The sequence below is a fragment of the Carassius auratus genome, chromosome 6 (genome assembly GCF_003368295.1).
Source record: "Carassius auratus strain Wakin chromosome 6, ASM336829v1, whole genome shotgun sequence".
Classification (NCBI taxonomy): Eukaryota; Metazoa; Chordata; class Actinopteri; order Cypriniformes; family Cyprinidae; genus Carassius; species Carassius auratus.
Window position 1 is genome coordinate 4819909 of NC_039248.1, and position 26678 is coordinate 4846586.

Genomic DNA, 26678 nt, shown 5'->3' on the forward strand with positions numbered 1-26678 from the left:
CACTTTAAACATAATAAGTTGATTAATGTGTAGCATCCATTTATGCCGTGTGTGTCAAATTTGATGAACTACAGTATAAGGAATTTGCTTAATAATAAAGAAAATGTAAATAAAGTGTATTTTTTTCCCCAAAAAAAGAAAGAAATTGTAATAATTATTTTAGATTACAATTAAATGCATTATTGTGAGGCACGTTATGTGATAGTTTAGTGATTACTGTTGAGACATTTAGAATAAATTACAAAAAAAGACATTGGAATGGGGAAAAAAAACTATAAAAATATGCATAATAATTAAAATATACATTCTTATTTTGTCAGTTATTCAGTTGATATGATTTCTGTCTGAGAGTGAAGTCTCAAGTTAAATTTTTGTGAGTATTGTTGGGGAATTATGAGTAGCCTACAATCCAAAAATTGACAGTTACTGAACTGCTGCACAGCGATGTGTGATTTTACAGTTTAGAGTTTCCTTTTGAGGCATTTAGAATTCATAGAATTGCAGTGAATACATTACAAAAAAAAGCAAATCAAAATGTAAAAACATAAATAAAAATATTTATTTAAAATGTATTATTTTTGCAGTTAAACACGTTCTTGTCTCAGAGGTCTGAAGCCATCTGAACTGAGGCACAAAGTGCTCTTTGTGAGACCGTGTCCAGAGCCACCAAAGAAACACTGATAAACTAGAGGACGATACCGGGACACAATGCCAGCCTTGACTTACACACAATGAGACCCTCACTCCAACATGACATTATTATCGATACAGCAAACCCCGGATGTGTGTAGCTATATGTGTGTTTATTCAGAAGAGAGAGAGAGAGAGAGATAGAGAGAGCAATCTTGGCACATAAATCTATCACAATCTCATCGGTGTTTGTAGCTGTGAGGACTCTACTGACGGGAAAATACAGAACACTGTCTATTTCACAATCAAGGCTTTATGACTTGTTTACATGTTTGAAATAAATCAGTGCACGAGCTTTGGAACTGCAAGGTCGACGTCACCTTGATCAGACCCAATCAGCTTTCAGCATCGTTCACCTGTAGGCTACGTGTAAACAGGTAACAAACCTCGAGACAGCATTCCTGCGCGCTCAAGCCTTTTCATATTTACAAACGTCTGCATTCTGGGAGCTTCTTTTTTTCTTTTAACTAAAACTATTGAATGTATTACAATTTTTGTTTGAATGTTTGAACTGACGAAGCCTATACCGAAGGATTTATAGCCTAAGTCTATGAACTTTTCCGCAACAAACGGGAATTAACTACTTAATATTTTTTTGTTTGCTCTATACTGAATGCAATATTTGGAACTTTTCAGATTAAAAAGGAGAGCGAGAGAGAGAGAGAAAGAGAGAGAGAGAGAGAGAGAGAGAGAGAGACGTCTGTCAAATTTCTATCAAACTTGGACAAGCCGAGGAGAACGGAACATCTGCGCTTCTTTGGCCATGAATATGTAACTTTCTGCTCTGTCTGACGGACTGACCTCACATTGGGAATATTCTTAGGATGAGGATGATGAAGATGAATGCCGCTCTGCTGCAGATGCTCGCGCTGTGTCTCGCGCTCCGTTCACCTGCGCGCGCTCAGACGGAGGAAGGTAAACATGAAGGTAAATCTGTTTTTACTGCATGCACAATTCTCCTGTCTGCGACTAAAAAGATTTAAGAGAATAGCATAAACATTTGCATTTTAATAGTAAGGATGCTAATGATTTATGCATTTTTGCTTTGATTAAAGTGACACTTTGCATAAATGTCATGCAAGCCTAATAGTTTAATTTGCATAAAAATATTGTTAATGTATAAATATAATGTAATATAATTTAAAAGTAGTATTTATAAACAACTCCACAAATTTGTAACAGAATGTTTTGTGGAACCCATGTGCTTGCCTTACACATCCCAAAATAGTGTTGTTGCTGTCAGCTAATGCATTCAGAAAACCTGTTTCTGAACCATTGTCTAAGCGAGATATATTTGTTTATCTTAGACTGTGAGTGTAAAGGAGAGATTTGTTTCTGTACTAAATCAATGCTCAGTTCAAACGACAAGTGATTCAACCAGAAGATTTTGTTAAATCCTGACTCAACAGCTGTCTTCTGAAAATAAAGTATCACAGAGGAGTTTGAACTTGTGATGCCGACTTCTTGTACTGAATCTCTTTAATGTTCGCTAGAATATTGTGTAGTTGTCTTGTTTTTTTGGTTTTGTCTACACAGAAGATCAACTGTGGTCCTATTTAAAGATCATCCCAGTTTTCAAAATAGCAGTCAGTCGTAATGTGTGTTTTTATTGTTAATTCCACCCATATGTTGAATATTGGGTTGCATCAGTGGTTGAATAATGTACGTTCACATAATTTGTACTTGCTAATGAGGAATTATCAGATGCAGGAAGTATCCATGAAGAAAATACTAGACAACACAAGGAAAACAATCTGTTTTGGCTCATAAACAGAGACAGATTGAGATATGATCTGATGCACTAGTTGATCTTTGGCCTCTGCAGTAGTGTTGACTAAGAAGGGTGGAGCACGATGGCAGGAACAACAACAGGTGTGTAGTCCAGGTGATCTGGCAACAAGTGAAACTTCTGGACAGAGTCACAGAATCCCATGTCATCTCTCAGACCAGTCTGATTCGACTGCGTCCCCCTGAATAGAATCCCTTACAAATTGTACATTTCTTTATTTCTGTCATGACAGCTCCTGGAGAGTTTTAGCATGGTAATGTGCAAGGCAATATTAATGTGTTTGATCTTGGAGGAATAGATCTGCTACGCTGCTGCGTCAGAACCACTACCAAGATTTGCTTCTGCCAATCCATCCAGAGACATGCTGCTATGACCATATCAGAAATACTGCTGCTGCACATATAACACATATGATATAACCCCCATATATAGCGTACATAAAAGTACCCCATTGCAGATCTATACAGGTGGAGCTGGGGGAGGTGGAGAAGTCCAGAACATGAAACACACACATACACAGACAAATGAATGCTCAAATTGAAGAATTCTGTAGTTTCAGGTTTCTTGATTTTATGTTTATTATTATGTCATAAAACATTTTTGCTATCTGCTCTTTTTATGTGGATTTCAAGTATTTTAAGTTAATATAATAATACATTTATATCGGCCCCCTGATGAAAAAACAACAACAATAGAAACAACATCAATAGAATTTGTAATGCTTTTACTTGTAATAATGGAAATTGTATTGGTTTTAATGGAAATGGTAATAAACGCAATTGGTCTGTACTGGTAATTGGTTAACTGTTATTGTTGTTAAATATTATGTTTGTTAAAACCACTAAATCCTAATAGAACATGTCCCAAAACACACTACAGGAAACCATTATTTAATGGTTTTAATGATTAAAAGTTGATGTTTGTAATGTTTGTAATGGCATTTGTAGTGGGATGTTTTTTTAAGCAGGGTCACCATGGGCTTTGTGATGTTATTTGCCATAAATGCAATACATTGATTGCTTTAATATTGTAAGATAATAGCGGCTGTTTGTAGTTGTGGTGGGCCTATTTGGGAGAAAATCCAGAGCCATTTTTTACTCACAGTCCATCCCTGGAATGCAATTAAAATGACTTCAGTAATGATGTGACTCTTTCAGATGAGTTAGAACCTATCGGCCTAGAGTTTCATGGTAGAACTTTTTATTTATGTTGTAAATTATTAAAACACTGTGGGGGATTGCATCAAAATGAACATTTAATATACTGTAAATATATTTAAAAACAATCATAATTGATCTCATCTTGTATCACAGAAATCAAATGTTTAAAATCTGAAGTAGTCCTTTCTGATCAGTACTCTTTTCTCAGAATGTCAATTAAAGGGGTAGTTTATACAGTGAAAAATAAAAATTTTAACAGTTTAAGAATTTAACCTTTTTCCATGTAATCACAATAAATATTAACTGTGGTTTTCAAGATTAAAAAGGTTGTAAAACACCTTAGAAATATCATAAAAGTAGTCCATACAATGCACACACTACATTCAAATCACTAAAGCACATAAACTGAAATGTAATTTATTATTTAGTGAAATCTTAATGGAGTAGATCTATCCCAGCTCTTTTCGTGCGATCTTTAAAAGGTTGAGAAAAAAACAATGTCTAATTCATTAATTAATCACTCTTTTGAATCAGAGCATAACAGTGAATTGCTTAAATTCATTTCATAATTGGCAGAGATTGCACTTCATGAATCACAATGATATGATTCTTGTTCATTGTGATTCAGTGTTATTGTCTCAACCAGCAGCTTAACAGCTCAAGGAATGATTATCAGTGAATAACAACTGCAGCTATCACTTTGTGTTTCATGGAAGAGTTATTTAGAACGACATGAGGGCTAGTAAGGACTGAAAGGCACTATACAATATTTAAAATCAGTATAGACATCATCATGGCAATTTGTAAATTGTTATAGAGAATAATTGGACATCACAGAGTTAACAACAATCCAATCACATGTTAAATTCACACATAAACATGTGCTTCACTGCTGAATGACACATGATAGATGAAATATGTGTTCTAAACTTATTCAAACATATTTTATATCCATCAAATGAATGCAATGATAGTGTGATTCTGATGTGCAACAATCGCCAACTATAAGAAAAATCTAACCATATTCAAGCCATAAATAATTAAATAATTTTCTTTTTTTTGAGAACTGTTCCCTTATATGTATTTAAGTGTGACTTCTGCAGGCATCAGTATCTACATAATTGCAATGTCATTACTAATAACATTCATAATTTCTCTGCGAGGCATTTTTATGTTTGCCAATGTCATATTGAACATTGCAACATGTTAATCTAGATGTCATGTTATTTTGCAATGAGCTGTTTCGGCACATATATAGAAACCAGAAACATAGCATATTTTTTGAAAGATTGTATTAAAGACCTGTTCTAACCGAGATGGTTAGAAATGAATACAGTACATAAATATCTTATTTTAGATTGCAACATGTGAATGCATAGTTTTCAGTTGACCATTGCACTTGAGTCATACTGTACAAAAAGATATAAGTGAAATGTCCCGTGAAGATAATGGGGGTTGTTGACCTCTTGGCATTGTCGTAAAGCATTCCGAGTGGAGATTGAAGATGTCAGTATGAGTAGCAGAGTGTGTGTTAAAGGCTACCACACACATACTCCAGGAGAGCTGAATAGATTCATAAGCACAGTGTGTGTGTGTGTGTGTGTGTGTGTGTAGCCTCTCTGTTTCTGCTGTCGCCTCCACATCCATTGTACCTTCAGTTATGGAAATACTCAGTTTTGAGCACTGAAAAACTCTTGATATTTATGTCAAAGGATCATTTGAGTGAACAGTGAACATTTTGGCCCAAATGTAAAAAAAAAAAACCCCTTCAATCTAAGATAACAAACGGATGCCACAGTGTTTTAGTAAAACTATATACATTAAAATGCAATTGAAAAAATACTTTGAAGGTGAAATGTGTCATTTCAGTTCTGTGCCACCAAACGACGACAAAATAAAATCACTGTTTTCAAAAAGGTTGCTGTACCACATTTTAGTGTTATCTGTAATTGTTAAATGGGTAACACTTCAGAATAAGGTTCCATTAGTTAATGTTAGTTAATGTATTAATTAACATGAACAAACAATGAATAATACATTTATTACTGTATTTATTCATCTTCGTTAATGTTAGTTAATGAAAATACAGTTATTCATTGTTAGTTCATGGTAATTCACAGTGCATTAACTAATGTTAACAAGCACAACTTTTGATTTAAATAATGCATTAGTAAATGTTGAAATTAACATGAACTAAGACTTATAAATGCTGTAGAAGGATTGTTCTTGCTTAGTTCATGTTAACGAAAGTAGTTAACTAACATTAACTAATGGAACCTTATTCTAAAGTGTTACCGTTAAAGGATGTATATTTCTTCATGTAAATTTGTACATTTACTAATACATTGCATCTTTTAATATTAGTTAATACACTGTGAACAAACAATAAACAACTGTATTTTTATTACCTAACATTAACAAAGGTTAATAAATGATGTAAAAATATATATTGCTTACGTTTAGTTCATGTTAAACAATGCATTAACTATTTAACAATCAACTTATTGGAAAGTGTTACCCTATATTTTGATAGCACCATAATGTTTACAGTTTTCAGACTTTCTTATAGCATATTAAGATGATTAATATGTTTTAGAAATAAAATAGAATTGATAAATGATTTTTTTTTCATATTGCATGCTCACATACTCACATACACAAACATGTGTCTACTAAATCAAAAAGAATTCCTTCTTTTGCCCAGGGAACAGGAGTAACCTGTAACTTTTAATGTGCAAAACAAAGTCATTAAGCTAGGCATGGTTTCTCTCTGTGTGTGTGTGTGTGTGTGTGTGTGTGTGTGTGTGTGTGTGTGTGTGCATGCTTGTGTGCTGTGTGTTAGCTGACCCTTTAATGACAATAAATGATTCAGAAATGAATGTGTAGATTTATGTTTATTCGTGCCTGTGAGAACCAATCAGTCAGGTTTGAATAATCTCTTTGTGACTGTGGCCAAGTTTCTGTTTACAAGGCAGCTAAGCCATGTCTGTTGTGTGCCGCTTAAGACCTCCCCTGGCTTTTGTTTCTCATACCTGTGATGTGAAACTGATAGGTTAACCTAGCGTGTGTATTTTGTGAGCGTTTGTTTGAGTTTTGGCGGTTCCTACACTTGTTTTCGCGCTCTGGTTGAATGGGAGCATTGTATCATTGTCTGCACACTTGAGTGCACACATTTAGGGCTGTTCACATCAACAAATTTATGCTTTAGAACAGCAGAATATTCATTTTTCATACTTCTTTTAAAACGATTGCTCATTAAAAATTAACAATTCTGTCATCATTTACTCACCCTCATGTCGTTCTAAATATGTGACTAGACTTTCTTCTGTTGAGTATAAAAGAAGATATTTTGATGAATGTTGTGGCCCTCTATTTTATAAATGTTATATTTTTTCATGTACAGTTTTTAAACAAAAATTCTTATAGTATTTAAAGTAAGTACACATTCAATACAATAAGGTGCACTTCTTTTTCACAAGGAGAGTTATGAAATGAGACTTGTTGTTTGCTTTAGGGCTCCTTTTCTTAGAAACATTACAGGAGGAATGCAGTGTTGCTGCTTTCATTTAATCGCTTCTGTGAACTTGTTTATTACTTGTTTATGAAGCAGCTACTGATGCGATGCGATACGATTCACCCCTGTTACGATGCAGAACCCAATGCGATTTGATGCAATATGATGTAATGGAAAGAATATGATCAATTTAATGTCTCGATGCCTGTTTCATAAAAGAAGTTTACCAAATAAGCCAGGCTTATTTCAGTCAGTCTGACTTATTATCAAATGATTTGGTTCCATAAAGCAAATTTAATATAGGCTTAAGTCTCCAATTTTCAACATCAAAAGAGACATTTTGGCCCCTTTCCCACCAAATAAAATTCACGTGGAGCCACAAGATATTTGATCCCCAAATAAAGATAAATAAAGCCGTTTTTTTTTCTATACTGAAATCTCAGGCTTTTAATTGCATACTTTGTTGAGTTTGGTGATTATACTGGGGTCTTTTTCCTCAAAAGAATAATATAAGCAGGTAAAAGTTGAATACTTCAAGTCAAGTCAAGTCAAAGTTTATTTATAAAGCACTTTTTTAGAAATGTGAGTGCTTACCAAAGTGCTGTACAAGCATGAATAAGGCAATATGACAAATAGAATAACAAAGTTAAAAATATTATGAAATATTATAGAATAATGTAGAAATATAGAAAAATAGGTTTCTAAACTAGACTAGTGTTTGGGCCTTTCTAACATGTAAAGGCAATTTATTCCAAAGTCTAGGGGCCGCCACTGCAAACGCACGATCACCCCTGCTCTTTAGCCTTACACAAGGGACAACTAACAATGAATGGTCAAGGGACCTAAGTCAAAAAAGATTTCATCTTAGAAAGTTGCCTCAGCTGGAAAAACTGAATTTAATTACCAAATTAATCTGTTTATCCAGTTTAAAATAATTATCCATTAAAACACCCAAGTTTTTTTTAGAGGGCTTCACAAATGGTTTTAAAACACCTAAATCCAGGTCAGGAGGCCCACAAGCACTCCCTGGAGTAAACAATATAACTTCTGTCTTATCCTCATTAAATTGTAAAATATTGACTGCCATCCAGGGTTTAATTTCCTCAAGGCAACATAAAAGTGGCGCTATAGAATTTGAATGCTTTTGTTTCAGTGGGAGATATATTTGTGAATCATCATAACAGTGAAACAAAATATTATACTTCCTGAAAATTGATCCTGGAGGATGTATATATAAAGAAATTAGAATAGGTCCCAAAATGGAGCCCTAGGGGACCCCACATGAGAAACATGCAGAAAAGAATATGAAATCCCCAAGGCAAACAGAAAAGCTTCTGCCAGACAAATATGATCGAAATCCCTCCAACACAGTACCCTTAAGGCTGACACAATGCTCCATAGGTTGTGTGAATACAAGTTTCTCCAGTATCTTGGAAAGAAACAGGAGTTTTGAAATGGGCCTAAAATTTGCAGGACTGATGAATCCAAATTATGTTTTTTGATCACTGGTTCCACAATTGCATGTTTAAACGACTGAGGTAGACTACTATTTAAAATAGATTGAATTTTGGTTTCAAAAGCCTTTATTAGAATTTGAGGAGGAATAATGTCCAGGCTACTAGAAGATGGTTTCATCTTACTGATGATCTCTCGCAAAGATGCAAGGGATACAAACTCAAACTGATCAAAGACAGCAGGACACACAGTAGAAATAGATAGATCAACGGAAAGAAAAAAAATGTTTGTTCTAACAGCCTCAATCTTGTGAAAAAAAAATGGCCAATGGGAGTTACTATAGATCATATTTGAAAGATAATTAGACTTTTCAGATCTAATAGTTTTTTTATATTTATCCGAACGTTCTTTTAAGATGTTTAGAGAAATTCAGAATACTTCTGGTTTAACTGATGGTTTGAAGCCTTTTCTGACGTTACTAGCCTTACCTGTCCCATTGTGGACCATAACACCCTAAAGTTCAGCTCCAGATCTTATCAGTTCAGGTTCTAAGTACATGTATCTATAATAGGGAAACTGTGTATTTGTTAAGAGGCAAGACTGTATTTGTTCAGCATGTATTTTGTACCAAGTGGAAAGAGAATTTAAGAAAATATACCAATTATCTCACAGTTTTTTTTTTTTTTTTGATTTAGGGTTAATATTGTTAACTATAACTAAAACTAAAACTGAAACCATAATTACTTTAAGTGAACTTGTACCGAACACCTGCTTATATTTCACAAGAGACATTCAGGCCCATTTGTTGGACTTTGTAACACTGTTAACAGTTTACAGTATGCATGTGTTATCAGTAAGTGTCTGTGTGTTTTTCAGTTCTTTTGCATGAAATGAAGAGAAACATTATGAGAACAGAAACTCTTCTATACCTGCCATTATGAACGTGTGATTCTTTAATCTAATATGCTCTTTTTAACCTGCATTCTGATCCTAATGGGTCATAAATGGACCAGATTCTCAGAAGGACTCTGTTTCTTTGAGTTTTAATCTGTAAAGGCTCCTGCGGGCATTTCTGAGTACCTAAGTATTAATGGGAATATTTTTTCCTAGACTCCCACCCTCACCCTCAGTGATGGCTTGTTTTGACCGTGGCAGATTTAAACCAAGGGCAAAATTTGAAATGCAAAATAGCTTCACCTCAAGCTCCCCCTTAGTCCTCCATTACCTTTCATTTGGCCTTCCTGATGTCACTTCAAGAACAACAGTGAAAGAAAAACAACAACAGTTCTATCTGTGACATCATCAGCTGATGCTCAGTTGCAGATTTCTTTTGCATTAAACAGATCATAATGTGCAGTCAGTCGGTCATTATTGTAAAGAATGACACCTGTCAAGTTATTTTTGAGATAATACACAATGTCTGGTCATTATCATAGTAATTACAAAGCTTCTTATGGCATAAATATATAAATGGGCATGAAATATTAAATATTAGCTGAGATCATGCTATTATTCCTCTTAATTGCAAAGCTTAATACCACATTGATATATGCATGGGCATGAAATATTAAATATTTGCTGAGATTGTGATATAATCATATGATGTGTCTTTCTTGCTTTGATTATGGCAATTATTCATATTCATATTATTTTCAGTAATGACCCCTGTTTAATTATTGTTTTGCTAATATACCGTTGCTGGTCATTATCCTACTAATTTTAACCGCATGTAAATAGGCATGAAATATTAATATAGAGTAATATGAGAGATATAATATATTGTAGCAGTCATTATACAAAAAATATTTGCACATATTTTCTTTTCAGTAGAAATGTATTATTCACAATTGTTCAAAAGTTTGACTGAAGTTTTTTAATTTAATATTTAATATTCAATTTTAATTTAATAGTTTAATTCGGCAAGGCTGCATTAAATCTATGAAAAGTGATTGTAAAGACATTCATATTGTTAAAAAATATATATATTTCAAATCACGGTTTCCATAAAAATATGAAACAATATTTCTTGAGCAAATCAGCATATTAGAGTGATTTCTGAATGATCATGTGACTGGAAAAGACTGGGGTAATGAAGCTGAAAATTCAGTTTTGACATTTCAGAAATAAATTACATAAAAAAGTATAGTATATTAAAACCGAACACAGTTATTTAAAATTGTAACAATATTTCACAATTTTACTATATTCTTGATCAAATAAACTCTGCTTTGCATTCCAAATGGCCACGCATTTGTTTTTTTTCTACAATGAGTTCTCTTTTTCTCTCTCTCTTTAGTGTGCACAGGCACGCAGAACTCGCTGAGTGTGACAGGAAGCTCTGAGGTCCAGTACAAACTCATGAAAGAGATGTACACGGGCTGCAAGATTGTCATCGGAAACCTGGAGATCACACAGATGGAGCACAACCGCGATTTCTCATTCCTACAGGTGAGGAAAACAGACCAAGTTTGTAGGAACTAAAGGATGTTACAAGAGATCAGGCCACTTGTGAATAAAGCGTGCATGAGCTGTGCATGAGCTCACACCAGATTCATTTGTGTGGGATCATGTCTGCGTCTGTATGTCTATTACGTTTCATTTGATGAACGTGTAAACCCAACCCCTCTTCACAGTCTATCCGTGAGGTGACGGGCTACATCCTCATCGCCATAAACCAGTTCAGACGTTTACCACTGGAACAGCTGCGAGTCATCCGAGGGACGTCTCTGTATGAAGATCGCTTCGCTCTCGCCATCCTCGTCAACTATCAGAAAGACGGAGTGTATGGACTACACGAGCTGGGCCTCACACACTTGACAGGTGCGCTCACACATACGTGACAGGTGACATTCTCACCCACAGAAACACATACTGTCAAAACGCCCAGTGATTTTCTATGACAACAAAACTCTCTGGAGGGTTTGGAAGAGTGAGTCAACAGACACAAATATATTTTTTATGTTTGTGTGGTTTATTCAAGGAAATCACCCACAAATGAGCATTATCTCTTCATAAACACCAACACATAGTTGTGACTGCCTTACAGCTTGTAGAAAAATCCTATAGTTTAATGTTCATCATGATAAAATCCAGGAGATTGACGGTAGATGACTACAGTTAGGCTCGAACATGTCCCAACCTGCTTCAACAAACACCACACTTCTAATGTGAAATACAATCCATGTTTTCTTTCCATTGTGTGACTCTGAGTGTGTGAATCAATGAGCACAGGGGCGTAGATTACGCAGAGGACGTGGGAGATGGCCCCCCCCCTCACTTTTAATATCACGGAAATTCATCCCCCACACTTTCTCTGTCAAGTTTGTTCGCTTAGAGTTTTTCTAAAGCTGGTGTGAATAAATAAAAATTTTAAATCGAAGAGACAAGATAGTCTTCGCATGACCTGGTATTTTATTCGGACCTAGAAGGCGAGATGAACATCACGGAGCGCTAAACACTCCCGCAGTGTGCGTGCGTGCGTGTGTGTGTGTTATTATTATATTATTACAGTATAAAAACTATTGTGCCTTATTATGTGATAAAAAGTGTTTGTAGTATATAAACAGATCATTATTATTTGTTATTGTCCAGCAGTTATAGATTTCTAAGCCAATTAAAAGCTAGATATTAGAGAAAAATTTAAGTTGCCTGTAGTGTATACCAGTCAAAAGCTTGTTAATGTTAAAGTCTCTTCTGTTCACCAAGCCTTTTTTTTTTTTTTGATGATTATGGCTTTCAACTCATGAACGTCAATATTCTATTCATTTTTTTAGATGCACCTGTATGTATATATATAATTTTAGTTTATTTTATTTTTTTATAGAGGTTTTTTGAGGTCAGGTTTCGAGTTTCGAGTTCAACCATTATGTCTTTGATCTTATCTTATTATTTCCATATCTCTCATATTTATGGTTATGTGCAGAGATCCTGGAGGGTGGAGTGCAGATCATCCAGAATAAATTCTTGAGCTATGCACCGCAGATTAACTGGCTAGACATCGTGAAAGACAGCGGCGCTGAAATCATCATTGAAGACAATGGACCAGAACGTAAGGAGACATAAATCATTACAATATGTAATAAAGTATACATTTACATTACACTTAGTCATTTAGCAGACACTTTTATCCAAAGCATCTTACAAATGAGAAATGTTAATATACTGTTTAAATGTTTGAGATTGGTAACTGTTTGCTAATAAGATTTTTTGTACTTTTTTTGAAAGACGTTTCTAATGCTCAGCAAGGCTGCATTTATTTGATAAAAAAACAGTGAAGAGCAATAATATTGTAAAAAAAAAGAAATTGAATTTTAAATATGTTTTCTATTTTCATATATTATAAAATGTAATTTATTCATGTTATGGTATAAAGCTGATTTTTCAGCATCATTACTCCAGTCTTCAGAAATGATTCTAATATGCTGATTTGGAGCTGAAGAAGCATATAGGTGTAGAAAAGTAGTTTTTGCTGCTTAATATTTTTGTGGAAACCCTGATACATTTTATTGTTCAAGACGATTCCTTGACGAATAGAATGTTCAAAATGAAAGAACTCATTTGAATTTTATTTTTTTGTAACATTATACATTTCTTTGCTGCCACTATTGATCAGTTAAACTCAAGTAAATTAAAATGATTCATTTCTTTCAAAATCTTACTGACCACAAACCTTGGAATGGTAGTGTATAATGAACAAACTATTTTTATATAAATATTTATAATAAATAAATGTTATCAGAGGCTCAAATTTTGTTAGATTTTTGAGGCTTTTTATATTTTATATATGTAGTTCAAGATTTACTTATGATATTAAATTTGAATGATGATCTTACGGAAATGTATAAATTATAGTGCATTTTCTGTTTAGTTCCCTGTCATGGGTCTTGTGGTGGTCAGTGTTGGGGTCCAGGAAATGACTCTTGTCAAATCTGTAAGTCCTTGGAAACTCTCTCTCTCACACACACACACACACACACATGTTCTTCAACTTTCAGTATCTCTTACACACACTGCTCACTATGTTTGTCTCCTGTTCTCAGTGACTAAGACAGTGTGTGCACCGCAGTGCAATGGCCGCTGTTTCGGCCGCAGCCCGAGCGAGTGTTGTCACATGGAGTGTGCCGGGGGCTGCACCGGGCCGCTCGACACCAACTGCTTTGTATGTTCAGCAAACTTTCACCAGTTCTTGAACATGTGTTGCACTTACAGTACATACCAGATTCATGAATCAAACCATGCTCGTTTTGACTTGGGTGTCTGTGTGTTCACAGGCCTGCAGAAATTTTAACAACTCGGGGTCATGTGTGCCACAGTGTCCACAGGCTCTCATCTATAATAAAGTGACGTTCAAATTGGAACCAAATCCTAATGCCAAATACCAGTACGGCGCGATGTGTGTATCACATTGTCCTAGTAAGTGATTCCTTGGGCTACATGGAGTGCATTTACCTGTAACATAGCATTTTAGGTTATAATGCCAAAACTGAATACTCCACCCTCTTAATGGAACCCAAATAAAGTTTTTGTAGGATTTATGGTAAAAATGTGACAATTTTCATACAGTATATTCTTATTTGCTTTGTTCTCTTGTACTTCAGCTAACTTTGTTGTAGACGGCAGTTCGTGTGTAAGCAGCTGTCCAGCAGACAAGATGGAGGTGGATAAAATAGGGGTGAAAAGATGTGAGCCGTGTGGGGGTCTCTGTCCAAAAGGTAACATACACACTTGGTTTACTCAGTTCTCTAAATGGGTACATACCATAGACTTCTGGTGTTTTTACACTGCTGGTCAAAAGTCTGGCATAATTACGATAAAAAAAACAACATGGCCGCATTTATTTAATCAATAAATATAGTAACATAGAAATATTATTACAGTTTAAAACAGCTGTTTTTAGTATGTTTTAATATTAAATTTATTCCTGTGATGAAAAGCGACATTTTCAGCATCATTACTTGCATCATTACGTCCTCAGTATGTATCACGGTAAATGTATGAGTTTCCACAAAAATATTAAGCCTGAAAAAAACTATTTTCAATATTGGTAATAATAAGAACCATTATTAATAATGGAGCATCAGTAATAATGCACAAAACCTGAACAGCAAATCAGCATTTAAGTAAGATTTCTGATGGTTTACAAGACACCGAAGACTGGCGTAATGATGCTGAAAATTCAGCTTTGCAGCACAAGAATGAATAACATTTTAAAGAAATATGAAAATAGAAATTAAAATATTACTATACTATTAAAAACAATATTACTCTTTTTACAGTTTTTATCAAATAAATGCAACCTTGGTGAGCAAAAAAACACTTCATTTAAAACTTTTCAAGCAAAAAACTCTGACTATGAACGATTTACTGATCTTCCTGAATATAATACTTGAAATGGCATTGTTTATATTTACTGTTGTCTTTTTCTTAGTCCTCTTGAATATCCACTGAATGTGTCACCATTGTTCCCTGAAGGAAATGTTCTGTTTTTAACTATTGCCACAAAATGTGCTTAAAATTACAGTAAAGTTGTCTTTGATCTTTTGACCTCTGATGAGCAGTATGTCACTCCTGTATGTCTCCAAAGATGAGTTACATTGTTATTGCTTAAAAGGTGCTTCACTGTTGGTTGAGAAACAAGCACAATCTCCTTCATGTCCATCTTTGTGTGTTCTCAAGCATGTTCTCTCTGATTTGTCTCTTTGCGCAGCATGTGTTGGCACTGGTACACCTTCCAGATTGACCGTAGACTCGCAGAACATCGACAGCTTCATAAACTGCACTAAGATCCAGGGCAGCCTGCAATTCCTCATAACAGGAATTAAAGGGTGAGATTTGAGATCATCAGCATTTGAGACACTGCTGATTGAAATGTTCTCCTTTCTTACCCACTCTTGGACAAACTAAACTAATAAGAGCATGAAAGGGGGTTATATTGTAAAAGTCCACTAGCCCAAAAGTGACCCAAATATAGTTGTGTGTCAATATATAGTAATGGTGACTTTTCTGTTCCTTTCAATCCTCTACAGAGACAGTTACAATAATATAAGTGCTCTGGATCCAAAGAAACTGAAGATCTTCAACACTGTCAGAGAGATCACAGGTGTGTGTCTCTCTGTGTGTGTATCTCTGTCATTTCTCCTGCCCTCTCTGTACATCATCTAACTCAGTTTTCTGTTTGCTTGACAGATATTCTGAGTATTCAGTCTTGGCCGGAAGAACTGGAAGATCTTTCAGTCTTCTCAAATCTAGCAACCATACAGGGAAGAACTCTGTACCGGTGAGCAACCTGCCCATCAGTTGTTTGTTAGTCATTTACCCTTGTCCTCTGATTTCTTAACACTGCATCAGTGTTAAAGTATTCGTGTTATTAGCTGTGCTTTTACTGTTTGTGCTACATACATGAATGATACTCTAAATCATTCAACTTCTAGTGGAGAGCTGTGCTGTTAGTTTTCAAAGTGACTGGATTTATCTAGTTGTGTGGCATTCATTATTAATTTTTGTACTGCTTTCCTGTTCTCCCTCCAGAGGAATAAGCAGTAAGAGGTAGGACTGTGTTTAGCTTTAGCTTGTACTCCTTTTTCTCTCTTTGCTTGATTTTTTATATATATATATATATATATATATATATATATATATATATATATATATATATATATATATATATATATTCATAAATAAATCATTTGAATCCCTTATTTTGTATTTGTTATAAGTGCTTTACAATCCGCTCAGTGCTGTGGTATTTCTAAGCTTCAGACTGGTGGCTGGGAATCTTGCATGGAAGCATTTCTGTTGATCATGAATGACTGAATTGAATAATTATGATGATTTTGCTTGATGACCATGAATTTGGCTCTTGAGATGATATTTGAATTATATGGTCCTCATGAAAGTAAATGGAAAGGAAGTGTTTTTTTTTTATGTTGATTTTGTTGTTACTAACACATTGCAGCAGTTTTAGATTGGGTTTTCAAGAGTCTTAAAGTCAACATGAAATTATGTTCTCAAGCTATTTTAATTTCTTATCTGACATACACTTCTATTCAAAAGTCAGTAGGTAATGAGTTAAAAAAAAAATATTTAATACATTCAGTCAGCATGGATGCATTAAATTGATCAAAAGTGACAGTAAAGATATAATGTTACAAAGGATTTAAAAAAATATTGAAATTTAAACCCCCCCCCCAAAAAAAAACAAAATGCCACAAACCTTTAAAAGGTAAATCTAAATGTAATATTCATAATAAAAGGAATCAAGAATAAAATTAACTCATTAACTGATATATTTCTGAATAAAACATATTCAGTGGGAGTTGAATTGATCAAATGGGAATCTATAGATATTTGCATTTACCTTCACCTGCATCTATAAAACCTGCAACCCGAATAAACAATAAAAATAAAAATAATGAAATTATAAAATTATAATTATAAAAATGTTAATTTCATGTTGAATTGAAAGAATCATGTAATTTCATTAGTCTTTTATTTTTGAAATGACCTTTCCACATGTTCTCCTTCAGAGGTTACTCGCTTTTGGTGACGAAGATTCCTACGCTGAAGTCCCTGGGCCTTCGCTCACTGAAACGGATCGGTGACGGAGGCATCTACGTCACTGGAAACAAGCAGCTCTGTTATCAGCACACTGTGAACTGGACACGTCTGTTCGGGAGCGGCCCTCGGCGCCGCCAGAAACCCCTCGACATCAAAGACAACCACCCACAGGAGCAGTGCAGTGAGTACATGCTGAACTACTGAAATAATATGGGTTGTTTTTTAGGAAGTGCTTTTAAAGGCATAGTTCACCCAAAAACTTTAATTCTGTTATTTTTTTTTATCTCCCCCATCTAATTAATGTCTTTTTTTTTCATCTGTGTTACACAAAATACGATATTTAGTAGACTATTGGTAGCAAAATGGTTTAGTTTCAGTTCCCACTGACAAAAAATACAATCGAAGTCACTGAGAACTTTAACTGCTTGATGAGCTTCAAAATATCTGCTTTTGCAAATTTTCATTTTTGGGTGGACTATCCCTTTAATCGTGCCATGAATTTAAAGACACAACTTCTCTCTGAGAGGGTTCCCGCATAGACGTCCTTTTGAATTGTTACTTATTAAATGTTCTTTAAAATATTAAAGATAATAATATCATTATTCATTATTGCTAATTACTGATATATTCATCACTGCTGTGTGTTTGTAGTTGAAGAAGGGCATGTGTGTGATCCCCTGTGCTCATCTGAGGGCTGCTGGGGTCCGGGACCCAATCAATGTGTGTCTTGCAAGAACTACAGTAGGGGAGGGACATGTGTACCACAATGCAACTTCCTGTCAGGGTCAGTATAGGATATTATTTATTTATTTATTTATTTTACATGCATCATCATTGTAGTTACATTTGGTGCAACAGATTATGAAAAAAAAAACTAATTAAAATTATTATTATTATTAAGTGTGTGTGTGTGTGTGTGTGTGTGAATCTCCATTTTTAATTGAATCAGCGTTGAAACAAATCAGTTGAGTGAATGACTAAACGATTCACCCGCTTAGACCATGACCTGCTGCCACCTTCTTTTAGTTTTATAGCATATCATAAAAAACAAAATCATATTTCAACATTTATTATTATCTAATATTTATTTGAAAAACATTAAAATGCATTTAATATTATTATTTATGCTCTCTTTCCTACTTTTTGCAGTGTCTGTAAAATACTGTTCTCATCTAACACAATAATGACTATTATATGTAATTAATTGCCACATAATATAATTAATTAGATTGTAACTATTTGTAACATTTTATGTAGACTAAATGACTGGAAAAAATGTGATATTTCCAGTGTATTAATATACTAAGCAATCAGGAATGAAAATGTCAGTGCCCTGTAATTTTGACCCTGAAACAGTGCCAAGACAGTGAACTAGGGAGTGGATTGAGACACACCCAGTGAGTGCTGTTTTAATGTGTGTGTGAGCTGTGGATGAGAAAACAATGTATCGAATGATTTAGTACTGAGAGAACTACTATAGAAGAGATTTCCAGACCCCTGAAACATCTCTTTTGCTCTCTACAGTGAAAAACGGGAGTTTGCCGGACTTAGAAGAGAGTGTATGCCGTGTCACCAGGAGTGTGCGGTGCAGTATGGCAAAAACACCTGCACAGGGCCGGTGTGTAATCTATTGATCTCTGATAGAACGGCATTCACTGTTTGCACAGATTTTTTTATTTATTAAATAATCTGTGTTTTATTCTTCCTGCAGGGTGCTGATGAGTGTGTAGCCTGTGCACATTTGCAGGACGGGCCGTACTGTGTGTCCTCATGTCCAGAGGGGGTCCAGGGGGAGAATGGGCTCATCATTTATAAGTTCCCCAACAGCCAGCACAAATGCCAACCGTGCCATGCCAACTGCACCCTGGGGTGAGGAAGCTCAGGATGTCCAATAAAGTGCAATATATTATATCAAATAAAGTGTTAATATGCATAAACTGAACAAAACAATGTTTCTACAGAAATATTCAGTTTGCTTGATACGCGATAAAATAAAAAATCAGATTTACAGTAAATGAAAAACTCTGAGCTATGTTTTTGAAATCTGAGATATGAATTTTCAATTAGTATAATATGCAGTGGCCAGTTTATTCCTCATAAGCATAAATGTACACTACTATTCAGAGGTTTGGGGTTAACAATATTTTGATTTTTTTTTTTTTAAGTCTCTTGTGCTCTTCTTAATTTACAAAATAAATAAATAAAAGTACAAAAGAAATACAGTAAAATTTACATTAATTAATAAATTACATATATATATATATATATTTAAAATGTATTTAAATAAATACTAAATAATATGTTTTAAATAAACAAATAAAGTTAAAATAGAAAACATTTAAAGTTGCAGTTATATATCACATATTTTTCCTGTATAAATAATAAATAATAATAATAAATGAAGTTTAATAATACATTATTTCAATTAAATGTTTTCTATTTTAAATATTTGAAATTTAGCCTATATATTTAGAAAGAGCAGCATTTATTGGAAATAGAAATCTTTTGTTGATTGAAAATGCAAATGTCCCAACATATTTTGTAAAGTACTAATTTATTAAAAAATGCAAATTTTGAACAGTAATGTAAGTCTTTGCAATTATAATGCATTTTATTACTGAAATATTTCTGCAAATCAGTTTGAAAGATTCCTGTATATTTTCTGTGGCAGATGTTTGGGTCCCAGTCAGAATGATTGTGTGGATTTTTCCAGGTCAGATTCTGGGTAAGTGTCTCTCCCTGCTGGTGTGATGGATGGCCTGCAGACGCCTGTCAGTGTGTGTAATTGTGAGCTTTGTGTTTTAGGTTGCCTGTGACAGCAATAGTGCTGAGTGTTATATTCGGGGTGCTGTTCGCATTCTCAGTGTTTGTGCTGAGCGTTCTGTATCGCAGAAGTGTTTCCATCCGCAGAAAACGTGCCATGAGGAGATATCTGCATAGTGGGGAGGTGTGTGCACATATACATATGAACCAGCAAACTGAACTCTTGAAGTGTTGTGAAGTTTTCTAAGGTTTAAAAATGCGTTTTAGAGTTTTGAACCACTGGATCCTGGAGAAAAAGGCGTGAAAGTTCATACACGGATTCTGGGTGCGTCTGAGCTACGGAAGATCAAATCTCTCGGCACTGGAGTGTTCGGCACTGTGCACAAGGTACTGTACTCACACGCTCTGATCCCATTACATGACTCATATCACTTAATGAAGCATTTCCTCAGGGTGTCCTCCTAATATATTGTTTTCTCTTACTCTGTTATATAACTGTATTTCATTTGCTTCTTCACAGGGACTCTGGATACCAGAGGGAGACACTGTAAAGATTCCAGTGGCTATCAAGACTATTCAAGACTGTAAAGGACGACAGACCTTTGAGGAAATTACAGATGTAAGACACTGATATACTATATACACTGATAAATGTGTTTATTTGTTTGTTATATTGTATTGTTATTTTTGCATAAAATATCTTTTTTTTTTTTTACTTGTGGTAAACAATTATTTAAAAGTTTGCCTGGTGGGCAATAAAAAGAAAAATATTACAGATATACAGTAAACTGGGAACTTGATAAATATATTTTTAAATATTGTTTTAATTAATGCTTTTATTCTGCAAAGATCAGAAGTGACAGTAAAAGCATTTATAATGTTAAAATAATTATATTTTCAATAAATGATGTTTATTGTGTTCAATTAAGAATACAAAAATCTATGACAGATTCCATTAAAATATTAAGCTGCACAACTGTTTTCAGCATTAATAATAAGACAAAAATTTTCTTTAGCAGAAAATCTCCATATTATAATTTTTGTTTTGTTTTTGAACTCTGAATTTTGAATGTTCATTTTGAACCACAACATTGCATACAGTACAGTATTACAGCTACAGATAACATGTTAGTCCTTTATATTTCAGCTACATTGTCAGTAGTTCAGTCTCAATTATTTCAGACACATTATACAGAAAATGTACTGAACTGAATTTTATTTTATTTTATTTTATTATTGTTAATAGTGATTTTTGGACGTTTCAAATTATGAAGTGATGACTATTAATTTGTATTCATTAATATCTTTTACAAAACCACCAAGTAAAAACATTCAAATTCAACCCACATACTAAAAGGCATTGTAAATTATTTCTTTCTGTCCTGCAGCATATGTTGGCTATGGGGAGTCTGGACCACCCGTATATAGTGCGGCTCTTAGGCATCTGTCCCGGGCCCAGTCTGCAGCTGGTCACTCAGCTCAGCCCCCAGGGGTCTTTACTGGAGCACATCCGGAAGCACAGAGAGGGCCTCAACCCTCAGAGACTGCTCAACTGGTGTGTGCAGATCGCCAAGGTGAGAAGGGCACAAAATGTGTTTCAAGGTATTCAGATCATTTCAAGGTCACTTAAACAACTAAAGACTTTTCTCGACTTCCTCTCAGGGTATGTACTATCTAGAGGAGCAGCGAATGGTCCACAGGAACCTGGCTGCCCGCAACATCCTGCTCAAGAGCGACTTTATAGTTCAAATAGCTGATTATGGCATCGCTGACCTCCTCTACCCTGATGACAAGAAATACTGCTCCAATGAAATTAATGTAAAGCAGACTTAAAGAGTTTGAAATAATAAAGAATTTCCAATGTTTTTGAAAGATCTCTTATGCTCACTAAGGCTGCATGTATTTGAAGATAATAATTACATATGGTAAAAACTAATAAATAAATACAGTAAAAATCAATATTCTGAAATAATTTATTATTTTATTATTCTAATACGCTGAAAAATGAAGTGTGGGGTAAGAAATAACTGTATTCAGCAAGGACGCATTTAATTCATTGAAAGTGTCAGTAAAGTCATTTATAGATGTCTGCTTTCTGTTCATTAAATAATCCAGAAAAAAAATGTTTTTTTGAGCATAATAGAATGATTTCTGAAGGATCAGTGACATTTGAGACTGGAGTAATGATGCTGAAAATTCAGCTTTGATCACAGGAATAAACTACATAAAAATATATATATTCAAATAAAATTCAATTGTAATAGTATTTTCAATATTACTTATGTTTTAATCAAATGAAGCCTTGTTGAGCATAAGAGACTTATTTTTCCTAAACATTAAAACAATATGAATTATTCCAATCATTAGATTGTTGTTTATAAAGCAGTTCCTTGAGCAGTATCGCGTCAGTGTGCCTCTGACTCTTTCCCTAATGTTTGTCATTTTTAGATGCCAATTAAGTGGATGGCCCTGGAAAGCATCATGTTCCGCAGATACACACACCAGAGTGATGTATGGAGCTACGGTGAGTCCATGTGCCACACCATAAAATGGTCCTGTAAAACACTGCACTTTGGATCTGATGATTCAATGAGAGGTCACTCTCTCTCTAGGTGTGACAGTTTGGGAAATGATGTCATATGGGGCGGAGCCTTACTCTGCTATGCGACCACGAGAAGTACCTGATCTGTTGGAGAAAGGGGAACGACTCTCTCAACCTCAGATCTGCACCATCGATGTCTACATGGTCATGGTCAAATGTGAGTTGAGTCGTCTTATAACCCATAATGCAAAGGGGCAGTGATCTTGTGCTTCATCTAATTTTTCATCTTGACACTCTACATATTCCTACATTCTTGCAGATGTTAGCATGAAAAGTTTGTAAATGAAAATTAGCAAAGCACAATATACAGTATAAGTACCATATCAGATATAAGATTTATTATTATTATTATTATTATTAATTGCAGTGTTGTTTTAGTATTTAAAATAAAAGTTTATTAGCTATTTTTAGGTTAGTTTTAGTTAGTTTTAGCAATGTGTTTGCTTAATATATATATATTATATATATAAGATGTGTATGTATGTATGTAATGCTTAAACCATTTTAGTGCTTCTAATTATTTTATTTTATTTAGCATTATTTATTTATTTATTTACATATGATTTATTTGCTTTATTTATTTATTTTTAGTGTATTTGAAAAAATAAATATTTATTGGCTTACTTTAACAGGTTGGATGATTGATGAAAATATTCGGCCAACTTTTAAAGAGCTAGCCAATGAGTTCACCCGAATGGCCAGAGACCCCTCCCGATATCTCGTCATCAAAGTAAGTCAAACTGATGGAGTGCTTCATCATGCTTCGTTGAATGTCACATGTCAAGCTGGAACTGTTGTTGATTGGTGCTCCACCACTAGGAGGAGTACAGAGCTCCTGACGCGGCCTCAGAAGAGTCCCATCAGAGGGCCACTGAGATGGACTTTCTAGGGGTGGAGGACCAGGATGATGAAGTCTTGGAAGATACCACAGACATGCCACGCTACATAACGCCAGCGAGGAGTTTCTCTAGATTGCGGATAGATTCTCATCGGGTGTGTTTTATAATATTGATCAGAATTAATGCATGAAGGTTTGAAAATAGAGTAATGCACATCTAAAACTATCTGCTTCTTAATATTTTTCTGGACTCAAACTGAAGAATAGTATTTATCTAAAATTGAAATCTTTTGCAACAATTTAATTTCGTAAATGTAATGCATTCTAGTAGAATAAAATATTTATTTATTTAAAAAAAAAAAAAAAAACTTTTGAACATTAGCGTATTATTTCAGAGGATTTGTGGTGGCTCTAAAAATCATGAATTAATAAGCTACATATGTTTTGACACTTTTCTTTTTATTGTTACACCAGTCAAGTGTGTCTCCATCCAATGTTGCTGGATATCTACCAATGACACCTGGTCTGGAGACCTCAGCACAGGTGAGGTTTCAATCATACATCCACATTAAAACTACATTTGATCTGTTCGGAATGAATATTGGAGGTATAATGCACATATCAAAGAGCATACGGCTTAATATACAACTTCTAATCAATATATTGTCCACCTCATTTTGCTGTAGATGGGAAGGGCCTCTCGGTCCCGTCTTGACTCTGGATGCGCAGTTTCTGAGAGCTCGGAGGGACGGGGAACTGGGGTGGAGCTGGAAATGAACGAGGACTTCTCGTTTTTTGGCAGCATGAGGAGGGTCAAGCGTCGTGAGGACAGCGCTTACTTGTCACAGCGGGACAGCCTTTCAGGACCTCCCGAAACAACCTCCACAGGGACTCAAGGAGAAGAAAACCAAAGTGGATACGTGCTGCCTGGATTCGGTGAAAGTCCAGAGAAAGGTGAGCATAAGAAAATAAGAGCAGTGTGTATGTTTCTGCCTTTATGGTAAATCATAAAGGGTAATTATAAGATCATGTTTTGAATAGGAAATACATTTATGTTGTCAGATACAAAATCATATTTTGAGAAATAAATTTACAGTTGTGACGTGCACTATTGTTCAAACATGAAATAATTAAATATTTTTGAGAGGCGTCTTTTATGCTATTCATGACTGCATTTATTTGTTTAAAAATATACTTAAAACAGTAAATATTATGAAATATAATTATAATAAATATTAAATATTACAATAACTGTTATCTATTTAATTATATTATAAAATCTAATTCTATAATAACAATCTTTCTTTTTTGGGGGTGGGCAAAATACAACATAAATTTTTTTAGCATATCTTACTTTTTTTTTTATTATTGCAGCCTTTGTGAAAATAACAGACTTATTTCAAAAACTTTAAAAATCTCAAGAAAAAGTTCCAATTATATTAAATTTGCTATTATTTTTATATTTATTTTCTTTTATCAGAATAAATATGCGTACTTTCATGTTAACACATCTCTTGTATTTTTTCTATATTTTTTTAAGAAACTCTTCTATTCACATCGTCACGTGCAAAACGTTCCCAGAGGAGATTTTCAAGAGGCCACTCCGGTGACATTTTGGAGGCACACAGTGTTGCAGGTGAAGAATATGAGTATATGAACAACCAGACCCTCTCTCTCGGGCATTTACCAGGGCAGCTTAAAGATTACAACCAGCCACGCAACCGCAGCGCCTCCTTCAACCCTGCCGGCTTCTACAGCAATCACAAATCTCTAGCGTCCAGCAGACCCAGTAAGAGATCGTCGATCGGGGGCTCAGAAAGTAGCTTCGGTCTCTCCAAATCCTCGACTGACCAGAGGAATCACAGTGATGGTGATTTATTGTCCAGTGAAGCAGAGTACACAGACTGCAATCTGGATCTCAACAAGGTTCAGTACGAGTACATGGACATCCGTGGTGGTGCAGGACCACCAGCCAACATGCTAGACAAACTTCACCTCCCCAGAGCGGTTTCCCGTCCTCCTCTCAGAAGATCACCACAAGATGATGAAGACGAATACGTGGAGGAAGACTATCAGTACACTAACAGCCAGCCTCGGCTAAGGGATTCGCTCAGGGTTCAGGGGTTAAGTGAAGGAGAAGTGTATGAATATGAGGATATGGACTCATTGGCTGCAGGTGGAGCATCTGCAGCTGAATACCAGGATCTGAAGGGAGAAGATGAAGAGAGTTTTGGGCAGACGGATGAACCCCGGACCCCGGGGCCGGAAAAATTTTTAAAAGTTCATGCAGGGATGGAACATAAAGCTTTTGATAACCCTGACTATTGGCACAGCAGGTCGTTTCAGAAAGCCAATGCTGTCCGCACATAGACATGGAGAACGGCGTGAAGGAACTTGATGCAAATCAACAAATGCAAGTTGAACTGTCATCAGTGACCAATTCTCAGGAAGTTATTGAATAATGCACTTCTGAAAAGCTTTTGCAAGCTTGACAAAACACTGTAAATGTATTTTAATGTAAAATGTAAAAAAAAATGTTTTAAAGTAAAAAAAAAAAATGTGGCATTATGTTTAAAATGCATTTAAACAAGAACATCTTTGTTCTTTTAATATGGTGGAGGTGCCAGAATTACCAGATTCATGAGCTACACTGCACTGATATTTACATCTGGATGTAAGTGTGTGGTTTCTTCAAATGTTCTGTTTATGCCAAGTTTGTTGTACTCGTCAAATGAAGCCATAAGTTTGCTCTTTGTGCACTTGAGAAATGAGTGTCCGTCTTAAATAATCTATTATTTTGTGTATTTGTGAAGTGCCCAATTCAGTCAAACTGCTGTGCATCTGTTCAGATTGCACTTGAATTATTTAACAATTTAAGTGTAATTTTTCAAAATACGTATAATCTGAAGTATTTACATTTGGAATTTATGAAATGATGATGTCAGTTGAATAGCAGAGTGATTGACTTTGGGTAAAGCTGTTTTTCTATGAGGTGTTTGTTGTGCATGCCTTCTGAACAAATCATAATGAAGTACTTGTATTATGTTTCAAATGAAATGGCCAGTAATAAATCTATAGTTTTGTACACACATATCAAACTAAAGTATTTTCTCTACTTTGTGACTGTTTGAAAAGATTTTTTATTGTATTTGCTTTTATCTTACACTTTAATAAAGTACATTTAAAACCTTTACTCTCTTATACCCTTTTTTCAACTTTTTTGTTCAAATTTAGTTGTGTATTAATACATATTTAGCTAAGAACTATTGAGAAAATTCCCATGAAGATCAAGACAGATTTATCATCTGTGT

General features: G+C 34.7%; 1 protein-coding gene across 1 annotated transcript; it reads left to right on the forward strand.

Moving 5' to 3' along the window:
• The first annotated feature begins 897 nt into the window (after positions 1–897).
• Positions 898–26537, forward strand: LOC113091666 (receptor tyrosine-protein kinase erbB-3-like). The gene is made up of 29 exons (XM_026257270.1): positions 898–1617; positions 10905–11056; positions 11242–11428; positions 12531–12656; positions 13476–13538; positions 13648–13766; positions 13879–14020; positions 14206–14319; positions 15315–15432; positions 15634–15707; positions 15794–15884; positions 16136–16153; positions 17134–17345; positions 17816–17948; positions 18689–18782; positions 18876–19033; positions 19836–19889; positions 19970–20111; positions 20195–20314; positions 20448–20546; positions 21316–21501; positions 21590–21745; positions 22376–22451; positions 22540–22686; positions 23162–23259; positions 23349–23522; positions 23842–23910; positions 24054–24321; positions 24908–26537. The coding sequence occupies exons 1-29, from the start codon at positions 1515–1517 to the stop codon at positions 25735–25737; spliced, it is 4323 nt and encodes a 1440-aa protein (XP_026113055.1). The 5' UTR covers positions 898–1514; the 3' UTR covers positions 25738–26537.
• The last annotated feature ends 141 nt before the right edge of the window (positions 26538–26678 follow it).

Coding starts and splice junctions, on each gene's coding strand:
- LOC113091666 (XM_026257270.1), top strand. CDS start 1,515: ATGAGGATGATGAAGATGAATGCCGCTCTGCTGCAGATGCTCGCGCTG. Junction 12,657..13,475: donor TGAAGACAATGGACCAGAAC/GTAAGGAGACAT, acceptor TTTTCTGTTTAG/TTCCCTGTCATGGGTCTTGT. Junction 22,687..23,161: donor CTACATGGTCATGGTCAAAT/GTGAGTTGAGTC, acceptor TTACTTTAACAG/GTTGGATGATTGATGAAAAT.